Source organism: Poecilia mexicana, unplaced genomic scaffold, assembly GCF_051168715.1.
Source record: "Poecilia mexicana isolate PSO_F unplaced genomic scaffold, ASM5116871v1 scaffold_10, whole genome shotgun sequence".
NCBI classification, from domain to species: domain Eukaryota; kingdom Metazoa; phylum Chordata; class Actinopteri; order Cyprinodontiformes; family Poeciliidae; genus Poecilia; species Poecilia mexicana.
Window position 1 is genome coordinate 52,937 of NW_028263379.1, and position 25,982 is coordinate 78,918.

General features: G+C 41.0%; 1 protein-coding gene across 3 annotated transcripts in view; it reads left to right on the forward strand.

The window, feature by feature from the left end:
* The window catches only part of ccdc142 (coiled-coil domain containing 142), a 28,134-nt gene that overhangs the window by 945 nt on the left and 1,207 nt on the right, over positions 1-25,982 (forward strand). The window contains exons 2-15 of one of the 3 annotated variants that reach the window (XR_015764394.1): positions 1,690-1,927; positions 2,047-2,205; positions 2,908-4,154; positions 4,412-4,713; positions 6,158-6,244; positions 7,968-8,156; positions 11,374-11,540; positions 12,637-12,789; positions 14,669-14,783; positions 15,444-15,621; positions 16,420-16,530; positions 22,903-23,003; positions 23,113-23,272; positions 23,937-24,166. Coding sequence is in view for 1 of the 3 variants with exons in the window: in XM_088009263.1 (XP_087865389.1) it covers positions 1,690-1,927; positions 2,047-2,205; positions 2,908-4,154; positions 4,412-4,713; positions 6,158-6,244; positions 7,968-8,156; positions 11,374-11,540; positions 12,637-12,789; positions 14,669-14,783; positions 15,444-15,621; positions 16,420-16,530; positions 22,903-23,003; positions 23,113-23,272 (3,207 nt within the window). In the remaining 2 variants the exon portion in view is untranslated. Of the gene's footprint in view, positions 1-1,689; positions 1,928-2,046; positions 2,206-2,907; positions 4,155-4,411; positions 4,714-6,157; positions 6,245-7,967; positions 8,157-11,373; positions 11,541-12,636; positions 12,790-14,668; positions 14,784-15,443; positions 15,622-16,419; positions 16,531-22,902; positions 23,004-23,112; positions 23,273-23,936; positions 24,167-25,854; positions 25,971-25,982 lie in introns of all 3 variants that reach the window. The other 2 variants (XR_015764395.1, XM_088009263.1) reach the window with 2 other exon arrangements.

Sequence of the window (25,982 nt, forward strand, 5' to 3'; positions counted from 1 at the left end):
TTTAATGTTCTGTTAGGAAAAGGGGCAGGTTAGCTCTCACCTAATGATTTAATGATGATTTTCATCTCCAATCAAGGGAATTTGCCAAAACATGTTGTTAGATAATAGCAACAGAGTTATATCACAGAGTCACCAGGTCTCCATGGTAATAATTAGACTAGCTAGATGCTAACCAGTTGGTAACCATTACAGAATGCAGTGGTTGTACTAGAACTGTGTAGTTTGATTGGATGAGACTCAAGTCCCTTTCAGATAATGGTTCCAGAGTAAATATTCACCTCCAGAAGGCAGTTTAGTTTAGTTTGGTTTGGCCTTTCACATCATAGGTCACCTGTGTGTTCTGCATACTTTCACAGCATGCAGCTGGAATTGTGGAATCAAAGGGACACATCTTGCAGGTTGCAACATTCATTGATAATCTTGAGTAAAATAGCCATAAAGCAAATCTTCACTGGACTCAGGTCGGTGATTTGACCCTCATGCAGGTTGCTTTCATGCATTCAGTGCTTTAAATCCAACCAAAGTTGTTCTCCATCTTTGAAATGTTATCTACATCAGATTCTGCTGATGAACATATTTCACAGATCAAACTGACAGGAAGGTCATGATATGCTGCCACTATGTTTGCGCCTGCAGACTCTGCTGTTGCTGCAGTTTTCACTTTAGTGTGACATAGTGAAATGACACATTGTACAATCCCATATAACTGTTGACAGGTTACAGGTCTGGAACTTACTGAGAAGCATAAGAGGTGTAGTATTGGAGTCATCAGCTTCTATTGTTTTCTAATCCAGATTACCACTCTAGACCACAGATTTGTCTTTCTAACAAAATTAGTACACAACACCATCCATTCTCAGAAACAGAGCTAACATTGACCCATGGAAAAACTAAATTCCATTCATTTCATATGTTTCTTTTTTGTTTATCTTGGAGAGGAACATTTCTTCATGCACAGTGACGGACGATCAGAGCACGATCGGTTCAACACAAAGGGTATAAACACTTTTTTTGGAGGAATAATGTCTGTGTCCAGAAACATTGATTTTGTGCAAATGCTGTTAATCTGAATCTTTAGCTGAGGTACATGAACTCCCAGTGACATATAGAGTATGTAGACACGAGCTGGAGTGAGCAGCTCTTGGTATGATGGTCTTGAGTAAAAATATTCTGGTTTCATGATGTGGAATTTAAAACAGAACATAATCAAATTCCTTTTATTTCAGTCACAAAGCAGCATCTGTCTGTATTGCTGCTAAAATGAAGTTATCATTTTATCTATAACAATTATATATGGGTATTTTTATACACAGACTGAAGCAAAAATACAAAGTAAACCTGCAAACATTCATGCTGGTTTTCATGAACTAATTGTTATCCTTGTTTGTTGTTCAGCTTTCGGTAGTGTAATCTTTTATAGCAGGAACAGTCTCAGGCACTCACCTAGTTTCCAAGTTGCAGTTGCATGGTTGCAGTGTCTTGGAACCACAGATCCTGGTGTGAGGCAAAGAATGGTGATCATAAATTCTATTTAACTAAATGGTTGCAGGTGGCATAAAATCATAAGGACCCAGGGTTAAGTACAAGTTAGAGACTCTAATATGAATAATTTCTAAATACTTTGAAAGGGTTGTCTTTGGTGTTTAGGATTTTTGCTCCTTTCTGATAATTTTTTTTCTATCTGTTCAGGTCACTGGTCATGTCACGGTCCCTGCAGCGAGCTGAGATTCTGTTCAGAAGTACTTTTAATCCCAGTTTGAAGTGTCTGTTCCATGTTCCGAGTCAAGATGAAGAGGAGGAAAACCTTGTTGTGGCTCACAACCTTGTGTCGCGCTCCTCTGCACGTCTGCAGCGAATGCAGCAGCATCTTCTGACAGTGGTGTTGCAGGGCCCACCAGTGGGAGGGGGCCACATGGGATCCCTACCAGTGAGTTCAAGGAAATATCTGTCACTTTCTGTTTTAACTATGACTGAGTCACATTGAAAGTAGGGTGGGCTGTTCCATTTGAAGGTGGTCTTTTTGTCCTGTCTTCCTCTCTCCTCTAGGGGCAGTACAGAGCTCTGTGGAGGCTCTTTGAGCAGCGATCTCTGCTGCTCTTCATACATGAATACATCAGAAGGCTTCATCTGTCAACAGCTTTCATATCCAGACTGAAACACTTGTTGCAGCATCAGCTCAGAGAACTTCACCTAATGCAAACTAAGGTCACAGGAAAACAGAACCCTTAAAAACACTCTTCTCTTTTAGCTGTGGGTGGAGGGATGCAGGGATGGGTTGTTTGCTCTGTTGGAATTATAGATTTTTGTTTTACAATTAGACAGTTCACTCTTTTACTGTTTTCTTTCTCTGTTTTCTGAGTGAGGCAAAATGGTCTCAGTCTGAGAGTACTCAAAGACTTGCATTTTAAAAGTTAGTGGTAACTGACAGAAATTGGCAGCATTGGTGATTACTGATTTAAATCTGTTTTAAGACATTTTCTTTGTTCTTTTGATGAACTTTATATCATGATTTCATTGGGAAAAAGAAATATTTTGATACCTTGCCAGATTGCCCACTCCCACTGCACTATAGCAACTGATTTTACATCCTGATGAAGTGCATCCTTGTCCACTGATCAATATGACTGTAAAGGGAGGTAAAAGTAGCAGGTCTGCCACAGCTGGACAGACTCTGTAGGCTGCATCTTATAGGATTTCATTTAGCTGTGGATGTTGTTAAAGCTGCTTTACATGAAAGTATTCACAAGTGCAAATTACTGTTCTGTTGTTTTTTAAAAGAAAGATATGGAAGTAAAAAAGTATTAGTAGTAGACTATGTGTGCATTTCCTGACCTTTGTGGGGACGTATGACTAACAAACCTTTAGTGTGTCAGAAGCTACTCTCAACCGTTGTCGCTTTCTTTTCAGGTCTTGCCCGGCTCACCTTCATCCAGAATCAGCCTTGTCTCTCTAAGTCAGGAGTTCCGACTTCATCTGAACCACAGGAGTTTCTTCACCAGCCGAGTCCATTCTGACCACTATCTGAGACAGGCACTAGTTTCACACACCAAAATGCTGGAGGAGATGAAACGGACTCTAAGTCTACTTGGTCTACAACTTTTGTTCCTAATGGAGCAATGTGTATATGGTATTCTGTCTGTGATTGGGAAGACAGAATTGGACTTGGTACCCAGAGATGTTCTGGAGGACATTTTATCAGGAACAGACCTGTACAGTCAGGCTGTGGAGGAGCATAAAGTCCAGCTGAGGATGTTGGTTTTGCAGGAGGCACATAAATTCAAATTCTTTAGCAGACTTCCAAAGATTATAAGACATCGTGCTTCTGCTGTGTCAGTCAGAGGTCTGATGAGTGTCTTGGCTGTCCATCGGGCAGAAATGATTGCCAGACTACTGGACCTCTGGATTTCTGAGGAGAGCTGTCATGTTTGCAAGGTTCATTGCACTCACCAAACATTCTGTGATAACTTCAGGAGTCCAGAGTCTGAATGCAGCTGTAGCTTTCCCAAGTGGACCTGGGAACAGCTGTGGCAGACATGTCTGACTTCCTCTCCTCTTCTTGACAGTATTCAGCCTTCTGTGCAGATGTTGTCACAGCAAACATCTGATAAATGCTCCCCTATTTACAGCCCTAATCGCTCCTTGCAGAGTTCTGCTTTAGAAATTCAACTCCCTGTTTTGGTGAAACTGTCTTCTTTCCAAAATAAAGAAGAAAGCTCAAGAAAAACCAGAACCAGCCAGATCCAAACATGCATAACTCAGTCTGGACTCACTCAGTTCAGTGCAGAGGCAGCTCAGTCTAACCTGGAAGGTTTAGAAAACTGTGACTGTCCTTCACCCTCTGTAGCCACCTCCCATCATGCCTCAGCCCTGCCTCCTCCTCAGCTGGACCAGTCCTCTGTCGATCCACTGCTTCAGGTCCTCATGACCTCCACTGACCTGCTGGCTCCACTGGCACTTCATAGGCCAACATCAGAAGAAGCAGCTGCTCAGCTCGTCTCGGTCTCAGCTCCAGGTGTGGTCACTAGGAAGGCTGGATCAGTCGGTGTAACTGCAGCAGCTCAGCTGGAGATGTTCAGCCAGCAGAGCGTTGTTGGGACCAACACACAGGACTGGACCCGGGTCAAAACCGCATCGGGAGCAGATGCTCCAGAAAGGTAGGGGCAGCACGAGCAGGAAAATGATTGCTGCTTGGTGCCATTGTTTGGCTGTTTTAGAAAGCAGTCACACTTTTCCTTTTTTGTGGACTTTAGTCATTTTCCACTGGCAATGACTAAAGTTAATGACTGAAAGGCGCCTGAACCTGTGGTCATCCGTTCTGCACTGCAGGCTAGTTTACATCAGCATTCGGGTCATGATATTTTTCCTCGACTTCTCACGGGTTAATGATGAAGAGACTGTTTATGCTTTTCAGTTCTGGTGATCTGAAGGATGAGGACATGAGGAGAAGAGGCAGAGATGGAACAAGGTTAAGCACCGTGGAGCCAGAGTGTGTTGGTGGGCCTCACTCTGTGCAGTGGATGGACATGGGTCGATCAGTTCTCCTTGCTGATCTGCTCCAACACTATCAGTCTCAGCTGTTGGTCTTCTGCTCTAATGCTCTGCGGCTTAAACTCCACACAGCAGCAGCAGGAAACGCTGCAGGCAGCATCAACCTTCAAGATGATCGCAGGAGCTTCCAGACCCTGCACAGTGTTACTCATGCTTTAGAGACAGGTAACCTGCACATTTCCTCTCAGCCCACTGTGTTGCACACACACACACTGCTGTGTAATTTTGGCGTTTTAAGAAGCCTGCACTACTGTCCTCTTATGATATTGGTCAGAGTATCTGTTTCTGCAAAATGCAGGTCATCTCAGGCTAGTTTTCTGAATAGATGATGTGCCATGTGGTGTTAAAGACATTCAAATGTCTTCCCCCAAGCTTGTCATATGAGAGATCAAGTCAGGTCAGCAAGTTAAAATTAACCAAACTTTAATAAAAATGCAAAAGATTTCAGAGATCAGACAGAAAAATGCACCCAAAGACTCAGTTAGATCTGGTATCCATTCTGCCCACAGCCTTAAATATGTAAGCCACACCTTAAGCTGCACAACAAACGCTTCTGGAATATTGCATCACTGTCTGCTCACATAACCAATGATTTGTGTTACTTTCAACAGTGCCAGTTTATCAGTCCTACTTCCTAATAAGGAATTGTTGTTTCCGAGATTTTGTAGCTCCAGGTGCAGGCCCAGCCTGGTTGGATCTACCTGACCAGGACAGGAATGGGCGCATAATATTCCACAAGCGCCACAGCCGTGCCATGATATTATTATAGCAGATCACTCAGTTAATTAATATAAGCTTGAATACCTGCTGATAAAGGAGCCAATCTAGAAATCTGTAAGAACGAAGAAAACAGTCACATTTCAGCCACGTAAACATGCTAGTGGAACTGTCTGGTTGGACTAGGCCAGAATGGATCTGATGGATCTGTAGATACTTGCAGATCTAGTTCACTGAAAATGTATTGTTAGTCAGAATTCTGAAATTACGTAATTCATTTTAGAAGTAAAAAAATAAAGAAACTAATGGGAAATGTAGCTAAATAACGTTTCTTAAACAGATGATTTGAGGCTCTGATTTTGGAAGAGGGAAGTTCTCATGTCGCCCTCCTTTCTGAAGCCATTTGGTATCTGACATAAATTTGTCATAAAAGTAATACTGATTAAACTGTAGCTTTAATAAAATAAATCTACATAATTTTTAAAGTGTAATCGGTAATACTTTTATAACAGATTTATGTCAGATCATGAGTTCTTGGTTAATGTCAAGTTGTCATAACAAAGACATTTTGAATAATGTCAACTTTGTATTAAAAGTGTCATAATTTACCGAATGACAACAGTCATAAATATTCATGACGATTTCTTCATGTTCATGACAGGTGTTATGTCAGTCTTATAAAGTTTTACCCACTTTTCTCACTGAATTCCTTGATGACTTTAGAGAATCAAGTCACATGCACTCAGAAATATGTTGGTTAAACTGCTGCTGGAAGATCAAGTCTGGAGTAAAGTTTATATTGTCTGTTAGGATTTCAGGCTTGTGTTCTGTTCTGTTCCTGTGAACAGTGAGTATTTACAAAATAGGATTTATTTTGTTCTGTGTATTTTAGGTCTGTTTCCAAAGGCATTCCGAACCATACTGGAGCACTTCAGGCTGTATTTGTTTGTCCAGTCAGCACACGCCCACTGGGACTCTGGTTAGTGCTGCACTCACAATCAAATGGTCCCAACCAGTCAGTTAGCACGTCTCAAACATCAACTGCAAAGTGCTTTACTTGAATCAATGTACAGGGAAGAAACAACAAACTTCCTTCACCTCAGACGCTCATAAAGAAGGATAGATATTGCATTCACTATCTATCTAGTGAATGCAATATCTATCCTTCTTTATGAGCGTCTGAGGTGAAGGAAGTCCATATCACTATGGCAACTAATGAAGCAGGCCTTACTGGAAATTCTACAAAAACTATATTTGTGTTTTTGCTGTTAAACATATTATAAACTAAACAGTAAAATTGATACCAATTAGATGGTTAATGAAAAGTTGAGATCAGGTGAGAATAAATGGAAAAAATAATTTTTGGAGACCTCTTAGAAATAAACGGCAGTTAAAAACAGGCACAGCATAAAACCCAAAAAGATTCAATAAAAATATTAATTTATGTTAAAAAATTAAGAATAAAGTTTTGCTAAAAGGAAATGTCTTGAGTCTGCCTTTAAAACTTTGAATGCTGCCAGCTGCCTTCAGCCTGATCTGAGGAGTTTGACGAAGCAGCCAAACACCTGAAGTTTGACCACTTAAAGCATTAACAAAACACTGACACTTTTTTAAATTCAGGCCTTAAAGTAGGAAGCCACTAAAGAGACCTATAAATCACAATGTCAGCTGTCTGGTCAAAAAGCATGCTGCTGATTTTTTCATTATTTGCTGTGATAAAATGTATTTTATCATGTAACACAAGACTGTTATGATAATTTGTTTGGCTATTAATAATACATGGATCAGAGTTCTTGCATTGACTTGGGAGATAAGGGGTATAATTTTGGCAATGTGTGTTTAATGTCTTACTGTCTGAATTTATATACAGCTACATAAAAAAATATATATGCTGTCAAATATTCTAAATCAAAAAAAGACTGGTACCTTGAATTTAGCACATACAGCAGATATATATACCTAGCCTGGGTATTTCCAATAACTCTAGATGGCAGCAAAGTGATTCCATATTGACCCTTGGTATGTGTTGAATTTGCCTCAGCAGGCATTAGTGGTAAATAGACACATGATTGGCTTTAAGAGGTCTCTCTTGTAAATGAGACATTGATGTGCCTTATGACTGTAGACCAGCAGTTGTGTTTTGTCCTAGCTGAGCTGTAATATCAAAATGTGCGTCTTCTATATTAGTGTTTAAATGCATGTTATGTATCGGTGTTATCTTGTCAGGCTGAGGGGTCCCAGGAGAGAATCTCCCTCATCTTGTAAAGTCTTAGAATACTGCTGGATCATTTCACTCACAATAAATCTCATCAAATACATTAGAAAGCTTTCACAGCATTACAGCTGTTGTCCTCAGGTGTTTTGGACCTGTAGAAAATCTGCAGCAGACCTGCCTGTCAGAGACTTTCAAACCTCACCACTTGTAGAAAAAGTCAGATTTTCTTTGGGGGTTGAGTGCTTGTACTGAGGTGAGGTTAAACCAAACACTTTGCTGTTTGATGAACCTGATGTAAGCTGCCATGTTGATAGATGCATGTGAGTCCTGCTATGATGATGTGCTACATTGGTGTGTGTGTGTGTGTGTGTGTGTGTGTGTGTGTGTGTGTGTGTGTGTGTGTGTGTGTGTGTGTGTGTGTGTGTGTGTGTGTGTGTGTGTGTGTGTGTGTGTGTGTGTGTGTGTGTGTGTGTGTGTGTCTCATCAGTGGCATGCAGAGGTTTGGGTTCAGCCCTGAAGGATAAATGTGTCAGAAATGAGAGCAGCAGCTCTGCAGCAGCAACTACAAACGAAGAGGGAAGTGTCCTGATATCACAGACAATGGCACACTTCCTCCAGCTCCTCCCTCCACTGCTGTCGTCTCTGTGTTGTTGCCAGTCAAACAGCTCAATGTGTGGTAAGACAATCGGGAAGGAAAAAGGTTGCTCACCTGCATGTTCACAAACGTTATTCTTTTAATAGCAGAATTTCTTTCATGTTTTAGCTTTTAAAGGGGCCATGTTACGTAAAACTGACTTTTTTGATCTTTACATCATGCTATAATGTATTCCCTCATCAAAAACATAGCTGAGAGTTGCTTTGACTCTTTCATGTATGTTTGAGAAATCCTTGAATCTCCTTTGGCAACCATCTAGGTTTAGAAATACTTGCTCTCACTGAGCACCAGCTTGAAGCTTCTCTTCAGAGCTGCAGTATCCAGCAGAGCTTCCGCCTCACAGGGCAATCCTTCTCCACCACTCCCCAACTCAGCTCCTTCAGACTAGCTGCAGCAGCAATTAAACACCCGGTGGAACTGTGCATCTGCTTAGCTCATTATAAGAAGTACTTTTCAGTGAAATGCTACAAAAAACAATGTTAGAGCATAGGACCATTACTGTGATGTCTTCCTGAAGGTGGTGTGTGGGAAAGAGCACAAGCTTCTTAAAGAAACAGAGGCCCAATTTCAAGGCATTAATTTGTGAAGTCAAATTTCTTTTAAGTTTTTATTTCGCACGCACAGCACAGCACCAGGATCTGACATGATCCATTCCTGCTGGCTGAAGAAACTCACTGCCCTCCATGAGCGACTGGCAACTCAACTAAACCAGCTGCTACAAAATGGGATTCACCCTGAATGGTTAACTGAAGGGCGCACAATCCTGATCCAGAAGGATCCCTCAAAGGGTTCAGTCCCATCCAACTATCGGCCGATAACCTATCTCTCTACAACATGGAAGCTCATGTCAGGCATCATAGCGGCTAAGATAAGCGGGCACATGGATAAATACATGAGCACGGCACAGAAGGGCATCGGCATAAATAGCATAGGAGCCAAACACCAACTCCTTGTAGACCACACAGTCGCCCGAGACTGCAAAACCCAACACACCAACCTGTGCACCGCTTGGATTGATTACAAGAAAGCCTATGACTCAATGCCACACACTTGGATCATTGAATGCTTAGAGATGTACAACATCTCAGGACTCTAAGAGCCTTCATTGCAAACTGGATGGGGCTGTGGAAAATCACCCTTAAAGCCAAATGCAAACCACTTGCACAAGTCTCCATCAAATGTGGCATATACCAAGGAGATGCTCTGTTCCCACTGCTGTTCTGCACAGGCCTGAACCCCCTCAGCCAAATCATCAACAAGACTGGCTACGGATACCGACTCAAGAATGGGGCCACAATCAGTCACCTCCTCTACATGGATGACAAGTCCTGTATGTAACTGTCCTCAATGTCTGCTCTGTACGCCAAGAGTGAGCGAGACATCGACTCACTGATCCACACCACCAGGATCTGCAGCACTGACACTGGGATGTCATTCAGACTAGAGAAGTGTGGTGAGATAGTTACAAAGAGAGGGAAGGTCGTCCACACAGAAGGGGTCTCACTCCCAGAAGGAACAATAGCAGACATAGAGCACAGTTACAAGTACCTGGGAATACCACAAGCAAATGGCAACCTCGATGAGGTCACAAGGAAAGGAGCCACAGCCAAATACCTCCAACGAATAAGGCAAGTCCTGAGAAGCCAGCTCAATGGCAAGAACAAGATCCGTGCAATAAACGGCTATGCCTTACCAGTAATCAGATACCATGCATGATCAATTAGCTGGCCAATGGAAGAGATAAAGGCCACGGATGTTAAGACTCGGAAGCTACTAACCATGCATGGAGGGTTCCACCCCAAATCCAGCACCCTGAGACTGTACACAAGCCGTAAGGAAGGAGGCAGAGGACTAGTGAGTATGAGAACCACTGTCCAGGATGAAACATCCAAGATCCATAAATACATCAAGGACAAAGCCTCAACGGACGATGTGCTTAGCGAATGTCTCAGGAAATGGGGAACAGAGGACGAGGTGCTGGAGGAACCATCATGGGAGGACAAGCCCCTACATGGGATGTACCACCGACAAATAACTGAAGTGGCTGATATCAGGAAATCCTACCAATGGCTGGAAAAAGCTGGACTCAAGGACAGCACAGAGGCCCTCATCCTGGCCGCCCAGGAACAGGCCCTAAACACCAGAGCAATAGAGGCTCAGATCTACCACACCAGACAAGACCCAAGGTGTAGGTTGTGCAAGGAGGCCTCTGAGACAGTCCAGCACATAACAGCAGGGTGCAAGATGCTGGCAGGGAAAGCGTACATGGAACGACATAACCAAGTGGCGGGCATAGTGTACAGGAACATCTGTGCAGAATATGGACTGGAAGCCCCGAGATCAAAGTGGGGAACACCCCCAAAGGCGGTGGAGAATGACCGAGCTGAGATCCTGTGGGACTTCCAGATCCAGACAGACAAGATGGTAATGGAGAACCAACCGGACATTGTGGTGGTGGATAAACAACAGAGGAAAGCCGTTGTGGTGGATGTAGCAATACCAAGTGACCACAACATCAGGAAAAAGGAGAAACTGGAGAAATACCAGGGCCTCAGAGAGGAACTGGAGAAGGCCTGGAAGGTGAAGACCACAGTGGTGCCTGTGGTCATCGGGGCCCTCGGGGCAGTCACCCCCAAACTGGAGCAGTGGCTAAAACAGATCCCAGGAACAACATCAGACATCTCAGTTCAGAAATGTGCAGTTCTAGGCACAGCCAAGATACTGCAGAACCCTCAAGCTCCCAGGCCTCTGGTAGAGGACCCGAGCTCAGAGGAGGAAACATGAAAGAGACCACCCGCGGAGGGTGAGAAGGGAATTTATATATATATATATATATATATGTATAAACTACTGAAGGTGACAGTTACTTGACAGTGCCATTTTATGGCACATTGTGCCATAAGCACACAAAGAAACACATAATATTGACCCTTCAGTTTTTCATCGGAAATAAGAGAAACCTTCTAGAGACGTTGGCAGTTAATCTAAGGATGAACTTTAATTTATCTGTGACAATAAAACAGCCTGTGGCTTTTGAAGAAATTGGTAATTCTTCTAACACCAGTTATTTACGGTTAATTATTTTGTTTTTTAAGGATTTAACTTTGTTATTCTTGCTATTCTGTACCATTTTGTTTAGACTCCTCCTGGAAAGAAGCATTTTTCCCACTCAAGTTAAATAAACCCAAAGCAACTTCAAACACCATCTCTTTAAGGGTATTTATCCTTCTCCCTCCAGAATCTTTTGGCCTCCTCCTGCCCAGCTGTGTACTGCAGAGATGGACTTTTGGTTTGCTGTTTGCTTCAATCCAAATCTCTACAGTCTGGATCATGTCCAAAGCACACCAGTTCCTTTCTTCATGGAGTCCTAATAAGTTCCTTCTCGTCACCCAAGGAGATCTCAGAGTGAGCTGCTCATTGATTTCAAAGACCTTGTTTCTACAACCGTTTTCAATAATTAGACAATCATAGAATTTTTTGTTTGTTTTGTTTACCAAAGTTTAGTAAACTTTGTACTAAAATAAGTATTAAATCTGAAAAGAAAATCATGACACGTAAAGATAAAATCCTGGTCAGTAGTCACGAGCTGTGCTCTGTTTTATGATGTCAGATGCACTTTCTCACTGTCATCTTTATCTGCCTTGCCTGTATACAGCCAACACAACTGAACACAATAATGGTTCACATTTATAGTATAATTCATTTACAAAAGTTTCCATCAAAACTGGATTACTGCCAAAGAGAGTGGAGTTTAATGTTTGGCTTTATTCACTCCAAACTATTCAAAGACAGATTCAAACCACTCTGAACATCCTTTAGTTTTGGACTAAAGGAAATGTACACCATAGCAATCTATATCTGTAGAGACAGAGGAGATGAGGGAAATATCCGCTCAGCCGCCCACTAAGCTGACACCAACATTTTCCTAACTCCGCCAAAGAAGTCAGCCACTGTTAACCTAAGCAGAACTACACTGATCTCTGCTCAGATGCCAACCTAGCCTTTACTAACCAGCTCCATGAGTACGTCGCTTTGGACTTTCAACATTGACTGAGACGCATGTTCCCATCTTCAGATCACAAGTACTTTTATGGAACATTGAGCAGACCCACAGAAGTGGAATATGAAGCCTATTAAATAAAGAGAGCGTCACATTTTCTGACAACAAATAATCAGAAAGCCATTATTATTGCTGCTGCTACAGCAGCATTAATAATGTTATGCAGGAGACAATGTTCAGTTGAAAATGTTATGCCAAGCAATGTGTGCATAAACACCAACTACTAAACAAAATCCAGATCAAACTGTTGGCACCTAAAACCTTTTCTTGTATTCATTCACAAGATATTTCCTTGCCTTTCTGTCCTGGAATTAGTTAGTCAAGTAAAGACACACAAATACTTGAGTTTTTTTTAGCAGGGATCAGTTATAGAAGGTGTATGTAATCCAAAAACTATCAGTTTGTTTAGGTAGTGTAAAACTGCTGTTGTTTTGTCTTTAGATGTTGATGGAGAGCCTGGATAAGACAATTGGTCAGACGAAGTCCGTACTCCTGAGTTCAGACTGTGACCATCGTCCCACTCTGCAGAGTCACAGTCAGCATCTACAGAGGCACCAACTGGAAGCTCTTGATCGGGCTGCATGTGAGCTGCAGGTGAGTCTGTGTAGGACAGTTTGATTCATTGGTGGTGCTTGGTCCAGTGTTATTTCTGTCTTTCCTTTGTTCATGTGTGAGGATCTGTTGTTTTCTACAATGTTCCTTTCATAGCTGACTATTCAGACCATTTTCTTACCGTTTTGTGGCTGTGTCCAGTACATGCTGAGATTGATAGTTATCTGACATGCTTTATCTTTGAACTTATAAATAGCCTTAATATTTTCATGTTCATACATCAGCATTTTATATAATTTTGACTCTCACTGAATCCATACTTGTTTCAAATGACAGTGGTCCCTAAAATGCTTTCAATTCAAGTTGAGCTGGACCTTGAATTGGTCCAACTTGGTCCAAGTTGGACCAAGTTGGACCAAAACTAGTATTTTGACTTGTTTATTTAGTCAAAATACTAAACAACTGTTAGCATTAGTAGGTTGCCTCAACCAAAAAAGAAAGAACTGGTCCCACCCAACAGAACATTGTAGCATTTCATTTGAAATGTCTAAGGTACGTAAACAGACATGGACTGGGTTTTAACCAAACACAAACCTACCTCCCTATTAAGGTATTGACCCAAAAACTAGAAAACAAAAGGAATAAGCTGGATAACAATATTTTGATGTTCTCAAAGAAGATATGGCAAGAGGTACACAAGAAATAGAATATCTTCCCATAAGTGCCAAAGATATAAGAATAATTGTTGATCTATAGGAAGAGGACATATTTATATCATGCAATGTTTTCATTTTAAAGTTTGATCTGGAGGGAAGCAGTCATTTTTGGAGATATTTACAAATTAGAGATTGTATAAAAGTCAAAATGAAGTTTCCTCAGGTGAAAAGCCTGATAGTGTTTTTGGGATTACCACCCTTACTTAGCAAGGCATGAAGATGGTTGTCTGCTTGTCCATGGCTTAAAAATTGTAGAGATCTTGATTGTACGTTTAACGAAGGAACCTGGGACTCAATTATTTCTGGCTATATGTCAGGGAGGCCAAAGATGAATTTATTCAATGTAAAATTCTCAGCAGATTCTGTTTCACTCCATCTAGACTTCACAAAATGGGTATAGGTAAAGACGTCCTGTGTTGGAAATGTCAAGAAGCAAAAGGTGCTCTCTTGCATGATTTGTGGGAGTGTTCAAGTCTCTCCAATATGGAGCAGTGTGTTATCATTCGTGGGGGGTTTAAATGACCTGAATCACCAAGACTGTTTTTGTTGGGGACAGAAACAAGGTGCCACAGTTTTCAGAGTATAAAATACTGGACTTGTGACTTGTGTTCACCTTATTTTAATGCTATTGAAAGAACCTCAGACTCCAGCCCTCAAAATGTGGAGAGAAAAACTGACTGAAAATTCAGCATGTGAGATGATGCTTGGAATATTAAACGGCGGAAATGAGGTTGTGGCAGAACAGTGAGACAGTCTTCATTCTTATGTCTACAATGTTGTAACTCAATTACTTCATGGACTGAAGCATCTTATGGTGCATTTATTACTTTATAAATGTGTTCTTGTCCCTTCACTGTCTTTCAATGTTTTAAAAATGTAATAAAAGCCTTACAAACTTTCTTTTCAAAAGTTAGACTGAGATTTTTAAAAATAGATAATCTAAGTTTTTCTAGTTTCCAATAGTCCTGCCTACTATTCAAGCAGGTTCAAGGGGAATACATTTTATTATTCTAGGTTTTAAAGTAAGATGGAAGTGTTATACTAAATGTGTAGAAACCTTGCAAAATATTATGATCAGTGTAAAAGCCCATTAACATTTTTCCCAAAGATAAATGTGTTAAAACTGTTTTCTTTGCATGTTAGAAATGAGGTTATGCAAAGCAAATAGTTTTGATGGGTCTGATCTGGACATTCTACTCCACAAGGCGTTCTCTTCCATGGTGCTGAGCAACTTCTCTACTGACTGCAAGCGGATGTCTGGGGAGATCTTTGAACGCACCATGCCGTCTGCAGGATACTGGAGGCCGAGCCAGAGGACGGGTATGCATGCCAGAGTCGTACTGATGGGCTCAGCAGGCTGGATCAGTTCCACAGAGCAACTGGTTGCTATTTGTGTTTGGGCATCATTGAGTCATCACCATAGTAAACAGTTGCTACAGTGCTTGGTCTTCATTTCTTTAGTCGAGTGAGTGGAAGTCGCTGCTCTTCCAATCTTTGATTCCCTTTGAAACTGTTCTTCATTTAGTCTTTATGCTGATTGTTTTGCTCTGATCTTTTATTTAACTATATTTCATGCAATTCACCCCTTCTCCATCAATTGACTATTTTACAATAAATAAATTCATTGTAAAAAGCGATAAAGTTGGTGGAACCAACTGTGGACATCAGGTTGATTTAATGGCCTGATCTGTGATATTTCAGCAGTAGAATCATGAGACTCATGGAAAGCAGCCATCTGACAGAATCACTGCTGAAGGAGAACAACTTCAGCAGTGATGTGTCAACCACTTTCATTCTTTCTGATCATCTCTGCCCCTATGCAGTGCTGATGATAATATGCTTTGCTTCGTCAGCATAAGACGGAGGAAAAGGAATTTCTTTCCTTCAATTAGTAAAAAATCTGGGGTCTATAGTTTCAAATACAAAATACAACAGTAGTCACTGTGCAAGGTAAAAGTAAATGTATCTTATGCATTGCAGGTTTTCCCAGCAGTCCCAGTGAATATGCATCTCTGGCAGCTCAGACTGTGATTGGCCAAGTTCTAGAGGCTGTTGCGCCATTGTCAGAAGATGCTCACATCCAAGCACTAACTGTGGCGATGACGGCTTTCATGGAGGCATGGATGGAGCACATATTAAAGCAGAAGATCAAATTCAGGTTTGGCTTTAGCATTTTTCACTGGAACAACATATCACCGTCAACTGACTTTGTGACAGATAGAGGTTTTACTTCCTGTGTGTTCTGTCGGAGGAACCAGAATTGTCTTGCTGGTTTTTGAATTTGCTGTGACTCTGTATTGTCTTTTGCCTTTTTGTTCCCTGTTGTTTTTTTTCATTCTGAATACCAGTGAACCAAACCAACAACCACATTATGTGTTGCCCACTGAAAGCCTTAAGTTTTGTTTCTTCATGCTGATGTTTAGCTAAAGTCTGTTACTACCTGAACTTTAAGCTGTTTATGCTTAGTTCATAAATGCATCTTTGAATAAATCTAACCAGATATCCATGTTGATGGGTTGAAACAAATATGATGGAAGCCACATTACACTTACTTACTTATCAGCCCAGGTGAATATTACAAAAGGGAAGAGGGATGAGAGATAATAAAAAAGAATTTACTTTCCATAGAAGAAGAAATGAAGAGGAAGAACCTGAACTTAAAGTCACTTGTTCTGAATGGGGACTGGCTGTTTACAGTCTATGTGAGCTATTTAGTTGACAGAAAACATTTTGTGTAATATAACAAAATATTATTATAACTTAGTAACAAGACGATCTTAAAGATGTCTGAAAGCTGCTGTAAAACAGACATGCTGCCATGGCAACCTCCATGTTCTTTTGGGACGTCAGGCTCTGAAATGATCATTTGATTCAGGGAAACTTTTTTGTGTGCGAGTGCTGACACACATCCTGCAGTGGCCTGTCTGAACAGTGTGCTGGGATTGTTTGTCCTCAGTCTGCAGGGCGCGCTGCAGCTGAAGGAAGACTTTGATTCTGTCAGGGAGATGATCAAGTCTGACAAGTACGGCCTGTCAGCCGAACTTCACCAGAGACTCCTCAGCCTCAGGTAACACGACCACGGTTCACACTGATCTGACTCATTAGCTCATCTGCTGCATTTCCATATTGTTGAACTGCCAAGGTGAGCGACAATCTGAGCATGCTCTTGTGTCAAAGCAAGATGGAGCCCAAGCATCCAAATCCAAAATGCTGAAAGAAAATGAGAGCATATAGTCCATGGGCCAGAGGCCAAAATTTGACATTTTTGTCCGTTTCAGGGTGGCAAAGTCTATCAATACTTTTTGAAAAGATACATGTCTCTAGTTAATATTTTGGTATGATAGCCCTTCCAAAATGGTAGCTGAGTCATCGTTATCATCTCATGAAGTAAACAACCCCTTTGGAAAAATTCTGTTTTTTGAGACTGCTGTATCTCTGGTTTAGGGTCATGGTATGGGCATTTGTCAAAGGTCTATAATGCAATATTTGGTATCATCTTATAGGGGACACTCTTGGCTTTCATTTAAGCCATGTTTTGAGTTTCTCTGACCAACACAGAGGTCATTAGAGGTCGTTAAACCAAAATTATTACACATTTTTCCACATCTTTTGACCAAACTAGATACACTTCTTTCATTCCAGCGGTATCCAGGGACATCAGGGACACAAGAGTTAATGACTAAAATACTCAACAGACTCTAAGGAATCAGAAAATGTATGATATGCCTACACTGTCTGTCTATGGGAGGCGAATATGAGCTGTAATTTGAAGTTACAGATTTGGGCTATAACCTTAACTGGTGTATATGTTGGGGGTTTAGTGGGGGTTGTTTAGCGTGTCACTCATGTCTAGTTTGTTAGTTATAAAAAAGTTAATAATAGTAGAAATGTACACTTACATAGACTTTAGGATGCTGTATTGGCCTATTTATCAGATTTTGTGAGTTTTTCCATCCTGGGCTACACAATAGTAGCCCAGGATGGCCACATAGAGACATAGCAGAATGAGAGAGGAGACCACCCTCATTAAATGACTAATTCTGAGGTAAAATAAAAAAAATGATTATTTTTAGATGATTAGCCAACTATTGACAGCATAATTCAGATTATTATATTACATTTCTGCCAACAGATGATAACCTTAGGCATATCGGTACCATCTACATTATGCTTGCTGAGGATGTTGATTTCAATCAGGCCCACAAATGAGTTTGTTAAAAAATAAAATCAGTAAGATGTAACCATTTAGATTCAGCATGTAACTTTTATTTAAAAATCTATGTATTTATTAAAATTATTACTATGTTGTCCTGAGACCCTCCTCCTGGCTCTGCTTGGTTGTTTCAATTTAGCACTGCGAGAAGGCAGACAGGCTTGATTTTTCTTCACAGATTATTTGTCTCAGCATACTGTGACAATATGGTGACAGTTTCAACAAATATATAACATACGTATTTTTTTCCCTAAAATGTACATACTGCAGCATTGAACTGCCTTTAGATGCTGTTCCTACCCTCTGATAGCTACACAATTTAGCTAAATAGTCTTACTCTGTACTTTCAATTTCTACTTATCTGGAGCAAAGTTTAGTGCTGGTTTACAGTTACAGACCTGGAAATATTATTGACTTTTTGTATTTATTTTTTCAGATGACACATGGCTATTAACAGTAAATTAGAATGTTCACCATCTGAGTATCTTCAATCCATTTGGAAATAATCCAGTGTGTGTGTGTGAATAAGGATACTAAGACACCTGCAGGAACCAAAGGTTTCATTTTAAAAGCCAGAGCCGCTACCAGATATTATCTCACCTCAGAAAACAGACTTCAGTATCTAAGGTAACTTAAAGTGCTTTTCTACTGGCAAGTCACACACTAACCAGTTAGTGCGTAGTTCGGTTTTACCCCTGGTAGTGAGTTTTTCCATTACCCTCTCTATTCCTCACTATTGTGGGAGGGCCTTTAGCGCAGCAATTGGTCAATTCTCCGCAGAGGTTTGAAGTGACACTCAGCCATGGAGAACCTCAAGATTATGGTTCAGATGGACTCAAAGATATTTCATTTTGTTTTATAGAAATTTATTGCTGGCCCAAAGATAATGATAAAGGCTTCGATCAGCTGATTATTTTGTGATATATGAAATCGCTTTGGTCCCTACCCTGATTGGTCAGGCTAGTACTACACTTGAAGTAGATATGGAAATCTGAGAACAGCCAGCCAGAGCCGCGCTGGATCTGCTAAAGGAAAATGAATCTGGCCGAGGTGGACTGAGGCCAAACCAGTTAGAGGCAGGCTGGTAGAACAGCACCTTTAGGAACATGACAGACAACGAGCCCACAGAAAGTGTGAGACATTATGGCCTACAGAAGCCTGGGATAGAGATGGACAGATATTCCTTTGTAGAACTTATAGAGAAAAGCTGGGTAAACGCTCTAAGTCAGCCTCAGTCAGACACAGTCAGTCTTTTCACTAGATTCATTGTATCACTAAACATAGTCAGTGATTTGCTGTAAGCTCATCATGCTGGAGAGGAAGCTTATATAAAGTTCAGAACAGGTCATTTAGAAAAATACTTACCAAAAACCACATTCCATGACACAATAAAAACATTCCTAAGCTTCAAAAATACTGGGCTCACTCTTTTACACCACTGTTTTTGCTATCTAACAAAAGGAAAGAAAACAGATTGAAATATTTTTGAGTGTATCATAATAGTTTAACAAAGAAGAGACCTTCAGATTTAAAAAGTCTTTGGTCATCCACTATCAATGGCCTTTTCTCATGTTCATAATAACTCTAGCAAGTTTCCTCTTGCAAGAGAGTTGGAAGAATCAGTTGATGTTGAATAATAGTCTCGATGGATCATTGGTGGAATGAAAGTTGTTCAAAAACTAAAAGGTGATGGCAAGACTTATTATAATAAGCATACTGATATTACTTTATCAGTAAGGATGCTGGATGTGGATTACAGCTCAGCTTTTAACTCCAACTCCTGACAAGTTGGTGGAGAGGCTAGAGTCCCTGATACTAGGAGCAGGACTGTGCTGGTGGATCAGGGATTTTTAAACCAACAGACCCCAGCATGTCCAAATCAACTCCCTTACCTTCTCCGCGGTCACACTCAGCACAGGTATGCCCCGAGGCTGTGTCCTCAGCCCCATCCTTTACTTCCAATTTACCCACGACTGCAAAGCCACCCAGAATAATATTGTCTTGTTCAAAAATGCGGATGACATACAGAAGATGTTCAAAGGCTAATAACATGGTAAACCCATGGTGAAGGGAGAATTCCCTTACCTTGAATACCAAGAAGACAAAGGAAATAATCCTCAACTTCAGGACAAAGAGGACAATCCATCCAGGGCTGAGCATAGATGGTGAGCAAGTAGAAAGGGTCAGTAGTTTCAAATTTCTGGGAGTCTACATCTCAAAGGATTTCAACTGGACCTTTAAAACCAAATACCTCTTTAAAAAAAGCCCAGAAGAGCTTCATTTTTTCTGAGAACCCTCAGGCGGTGTCGTCTGTCCAAGAAGCTGATGACCAGATTCTGTCACTGACTTACTGCTGTACAGTGAAGGTATTCCAACTGTACAGCAGCAGACAAAGGCACCGCTCTACTCCAGTTTTCCTGGGACATTAAGTTGCTTCTCCACCATTTGCATATTTAGAAGCATGAGCATTAGGTTGATTGACAGCGCTATAAGAACAACCAGTCAAAAACACCCAGACAGGAGGAGGGTCTTAGCACTGTCAATCAACCTCATGTTTATGCTTCTAAATATGCTAATGGTGGAGAAGCAACTTAATGTTCCAGGAAAACCAGGGTAGAGCAGCACCTATATGAGGATGACTGACAGCGCTAAGACCCTCTTCCCACTCTGATTGGTTGTGTCTGACAGAGCAGAATATTTGTTCAGATGACAGCAGGTCCAGAGGGAGAAGGCAGAGGAGCTAATTCTTTACACAGATTATCCATCTTATATTCTCAGGACATAGTGATAATTTCAGTTAAGTAAAAAATATATTTTTTTTAATAAACATTACATACTGCAGCTTTATGTAGAGAGTAGGAGACAGTCATGCTGAAGATCCTAAGGGAGTTTTTATATATTAAAAACTGAACTGACTGGACATACAAATTAATTGACTTAAAGTTATACATTTACATATTTTTCCTTTTAAATATTTATTTTTATTTGACTATAAACTTTTATACTTTGAGCAATTTTTCACTTTTTTATTGGCAATTCTATTACTCAAGGCAATACATTTTAATGTCAGCATATGATGACAATAAAGTTCTTTGTCTTTCTGTCTGACTATGGTCTGCCTATCTACATAGCCAGCTAGTTGGTACAGGTTTATGTCCTCACATCTAATAGTCTAATAGCCTACTATCTTGCTATGTATGTGAGGACCCCCAGCATCAGGAACAGTTGGGTAGCATGCAAGCTACCTGATGTGCAAACAGGCTGAAGAGCTCAGAAATGTGCAAGCTCTAATGTTGCACCAAGACTACTTTGAAATATAAGACTGCATGCTGGTAAGGTAGTTCAGCCAATGAATTTAGGTGTGTATAACAAGGGACACATCTAAACGTTGCAGGACTCTGGCCCTTGAGGAATGCAGTTTGAGACCACTGCCTTAGTCTGTTGAGTATTGCAGTTGTTAACTTCCTCTCAGGTACAGCTGGGTTAAAAGAAATGTGGTAGTAAATGAATAGCAGACAAACAAAGGCTGTTCAATGCTGCTGGTCACCTGAAGCTTTCTGTAGCTTTCGGTGTACTTCCAAATCTGCTCCTTAGTACATCTTTTTGGGGTTGGTACTGCCTCTAGTGGTGTGGGGGTGGTAACACAACTAATATAATTACATTACTAAATCAGAATACCGCAAAGTCTTTATTTATTATTAATTTTTCATTATCTTAAGAATGTAGAGCTAATTAAATGATCTAAACGAGACCTTAAAGTGGTTCCAGTTTCTCTCGATGGCCAACCTGTTGAAACTGTGGCACATTTTAAATTCCTTGGGTCGTTCCTGGACAGTCGGCTCAACTTTTCTGAAAACACTGACTATATTTTGAAGAACTGTTGTCATAGACTCTACCTTTCAAGAAGACTTGGTGATCTTGGAGTGAATTTGGAAAAAATCATTTTATTTGTCACAAAAGAAGGGTTCGGTGAATGCGCATATGAATCTGATGGGTTTGGTACCTCAAAAAATGTTAAGAACCACTGGCCTAAGGTTATCATCTGTTGGCAGAAATGTAATACAATAATCTGAATTATGCTGTCAATAGTAGCCTAAGCATCTAAAAATAATCATTTTTTTTATTTTACCTCAGAATTAGTCATTTAATGAGGGTGGTCTCCTCTCTCATTCTGCTATGTCTCTATGTGGCCATCCTGGGCTACTATCGTGTAGCCCAGGATGGAAAAACTCACAAAATCTGATAAATAGGCCAATACAGCATCCTAAAGTCTATGTAAGTGTACATTTCTATTATTATTGATTAACTTTTTTATAACTAACAAACTAGACATGAGTGACACGCTAAACAACCCCCACTAAACCCCCAACATATACACCAGTTAAGGTTATAGCCCAAATCTGTAACTTCAAATTACAGCTCATATTCGCCTCCCATAGACAGACAGTGTAGGCATATCATACATTTTCTGATTCCTTAGAGTCTGTTGAGTATTTTAGTCATTAACTCTTGTGTCCCTGATGTCCCTGGATACCGCTGGGATGAAAGAAGTGTATCTAGTTTGGTCAAAAGATGTGGAAAAATGTGTAATAATTTTGGTTTAACGACCTCTAATGACCTCTGTGTTGGTCAGAGAAACTCAAAACATGGCTTAAATGAAAGCCAAGAGTGTCCCCTATAAGATGATACCAAATATTGCATTATAGACCTTTGACAAATGCCCATACCATGACCCTAAACCAGAGATACAGCAGTCTCAAAAAACAGAATTTTTCCAAAGGGGTTGTTTACTTCATGAGATGATAACGATGACTCAGCTACCATTTTGGAAGGGCTATCATACCAAAATATTAACTAGAGACATGTATCTTTTCAAAAAGTATTGATAGACTTTGCCACCCTGAAATGGACAAAAAAATGGTCTGGCCCATGGACTAATATGAGACACGAAAACATAGATGTTCTGATTGGGAGAGGTTAGGTTTGTTACCATGACAACATCAGACTTTTGAAATGGCCTTGGATTCCTGTCAGTTTCCTGACAGCTACTTATTTTTTAGTTTGCTTCTTCCTTTGTCATAATTTATATCAGTTGGCAGTTTAGGTATTTGTTCTCTAAAAACATTGTCTATCCCTTTTTGATTAGCTCATGAAGGACACTAATCAGATCAATAATAAACATGTGGCAACACTTGATATTGACTGGCCTGTTCCCTGTGTGTGAAGTGTTTTTCAGCAGGTGGACTCGGCCCTCCTTTGTTTGCTGCAGCAGCCACAGGCCAAGCCGTACCTGCAGCACCCAGCCTGGGAGTCGTTCACATGCTGCTGTAAGTTCCCCACCTGTCAGTCAAACTATGAGTCCTGTAAACCTCTTTGCTTTGCAGTTGTGTCTATGTCAAGTCTCCATGTGTGTTGCCCCCCACACACACACCCCAGGTCCAGTTAAAGGCAGCAGACACAGCTTGGACACTGCTGCTGTGGGCAGTAACATAACCAACCTGGGCTGTGTGGAAGGTGAAGAGCTGAGTCAGTCTGATCAGACTGTCCACTCTCCAGTGGACACGTCTCTCCCTGCAGAGCCTTACCTGGCTTTAAGGTTAGTTACTTGGAATGTAGAGGAAATGTTCTTTACATTTCCACATTCAAAACATACCCTGCCTAGAAAAAGTATTCACATCTCTGGACGCTTTACCATTTTTATTGTTTTTACAAATCGACCATGAGCAAGCAAAAAACCCTTTAGTGTCAAAGTGAAAATTTATTTCTACAAAATAAAAATTGAATTAAGGTATTTATGATGAAATAAATGATTGCATAAATATTCACCCCCTCTAAAGGGACTGACCTAATTTAACAGAGGTCAGTCAATTCAGGCCTGTAGTCTCACAGTGAGGGGAGCGGATCGCCTGAGTGCCTTGTGGACTCGTCTACTCTCTGCCAGCCACATGGAGATGACATCAGTGCCATGACTGAGTGTGAGACTGACTACATAAACCTCTGTGTGAACAGCACCATCCCAACCAGAACAGTGAGATGCTTCCCGAAAAACAAACCCTGGATCACTGAATGTCAGAGATGTGTGGTTAGGGATGAAGAAGATTATAGGCTTCAAGCAAAAGGAGGAGGATCAGATCGATGAGAGCCTGGACAGAGCAAATGAGATGAACACATTCTTCAACAGGTTCAGTTCAGGGACAAGCTCATTATCATCTTCTCTTGTCCCCAGTCATACAAACATCCCTCCTTCCTGTGACCCACAGATTTCCTGTCAAACCTCAGATGTTTCATCTTCCACCTCAGTCATGGACTCTTCTGCTTCCACAAGTTGTCTTCATCCAAATCAGGAGACCCAAGAGAAGGTTCCACTGTTGTGGAAGACATCCTGTCTGGTTCCAGTAGCAAAGAAAACTCAGCCATCTGTTATCCTGACATCTGACATCATGAAGGTTCTGGAAGACACTCCTTCTGGCCAACCCGAGTAAGCAGACAAGTACGTATCTGGACCCAATGCAGTTTGCTTATTGCCGTAGAATTGGGAGTTGAAGTTGAAGATGCCTTCATGCATCTGCTTCAACAAACCCACTGTCATCTGGACAAAGCAGGCAGCACTGTGAGGATCATGTTCTTTGATTTCACCAGTGCATTTAACACAACTCAGCCAGATCTGCTCTGTGAGAAACTCAAGAAGACGCAGATGGAGGCCTCAACAATCACCTGTATCTATGACTACCTCACCCACAGACCACAGTTTGTGAGACTGAAAAACTGTGCATGTAACCAGATGGTCATCAACATAAGTGCCACAGGGGACTGTACTCTCACCACTCCTTTCCACTCTACACTTCAGATTCCTGTAACATTCGTCCGACTCCCGTCATCTACAGAAATACTTGGATGACTTTGCAGTTGTTGGGTGTATCAGAGACGGCCAAGAGGCTGAGTACAGACAAAACAAAGGTTTCACTTGTTGATTTCTAGTGAAGCAGGATTAGATCCAACCCTATTTCCATTATGGGAGAAGTGGAGGCAGTTGGGGAATATAAATACCTCGGAAGTTTGTTGGGTCAACAGACTGGACTGGAGATGCAACAGTGAAGCCGTCTGTAAGAAGGACAGAGCAGACTCCTTGAGGAAGCCAAGATCCTTTAAGGTCTATAAGTCTGTTGAGAGAGTCATTTCTTCTGCTGTCATCTGTTGGGGCCACAGCATCAGAACCAGGGACCTAAAAAGGCTCAACAACCTGATAAAGAAGGCTGGTTCTGTTCTGGGGACGACTGTGGAGCCTCTGGAGATGGACAACCCTGAACACCATTTTCATGGGACTGTCATGGGAAAACGGAGCATCTTCAGTCAGAGGCTTCTTCAAATTCCCTGTAACACAGACCGCTACAAGAGATCTTTCCTACCACCAGTCATCTCAATCTACAATAATTTTTTTAAAAATTTTAATGAGTTACAACATTGTTGAATTTCCCTTTGGAATCAATAAAGTATTTTTGAATTTTAATCTGAATTTGAGTGCGTCTCCAGTGATAGTATAAAGACATCTGGTTGTTGATGTCACAATGGCAGGCAGATTTCCTGCCTGCATGAAAGCTGAAGAACACTCAAGCAATCAGAAATGTATAAGTCAGCGGATGGGTTTGTGCTGATTCAATAACATTTATTGAGGTTAATGATTAACCTCAGCACAAGGAGGCTTTCATCCAGGAGCAGCAGATTAGCATTGCAAAAGCTAAAAAGTGTTTGGTTCAGTCTGTTTACCTGGAGCAGGGACGGCAGCCAAAGGACCATCTACTAAAATGAATATTGATGTAATCATTATGTTACATATATTTTGTCGTTATTTTGTTAAAATTAGTTTTCACTTTGACATTACATTTTTCTTATTTTTAGTTATTTTTTGTCAAAAAAGTTACATTTCGTTGATCATGCTTGATCTGGAAAAGGCATAAAGTGGCAAACCATCCAAAGGGCTGAATACCTTTTTAGGCATTATATTCTATGGTGTGTTGTGTGTAGAAAAAACAATACTATTTGGTGACAGTGGCTCAGGTAGGAGTTCATACTGTAACCAGTGGGTTGCTAGTTTGAAACCCCGATCTGGCCATCTCAATCATTCTGTCCTTGGGTAAGGACAGACTAATTGTCCTTACCCACTGGGTACCTTACCACCAGGTGTCCGTTTGCCCCAGACCAGTTGTGGCTACAGTGTAGCCTACCACAATCGGTGTGTGAATGACCGCTTGTAGAGTGAAGTGGTTTGAAGTTCTCTGGACTTGATGAAGCGCTGTGTAAGGAAAGGC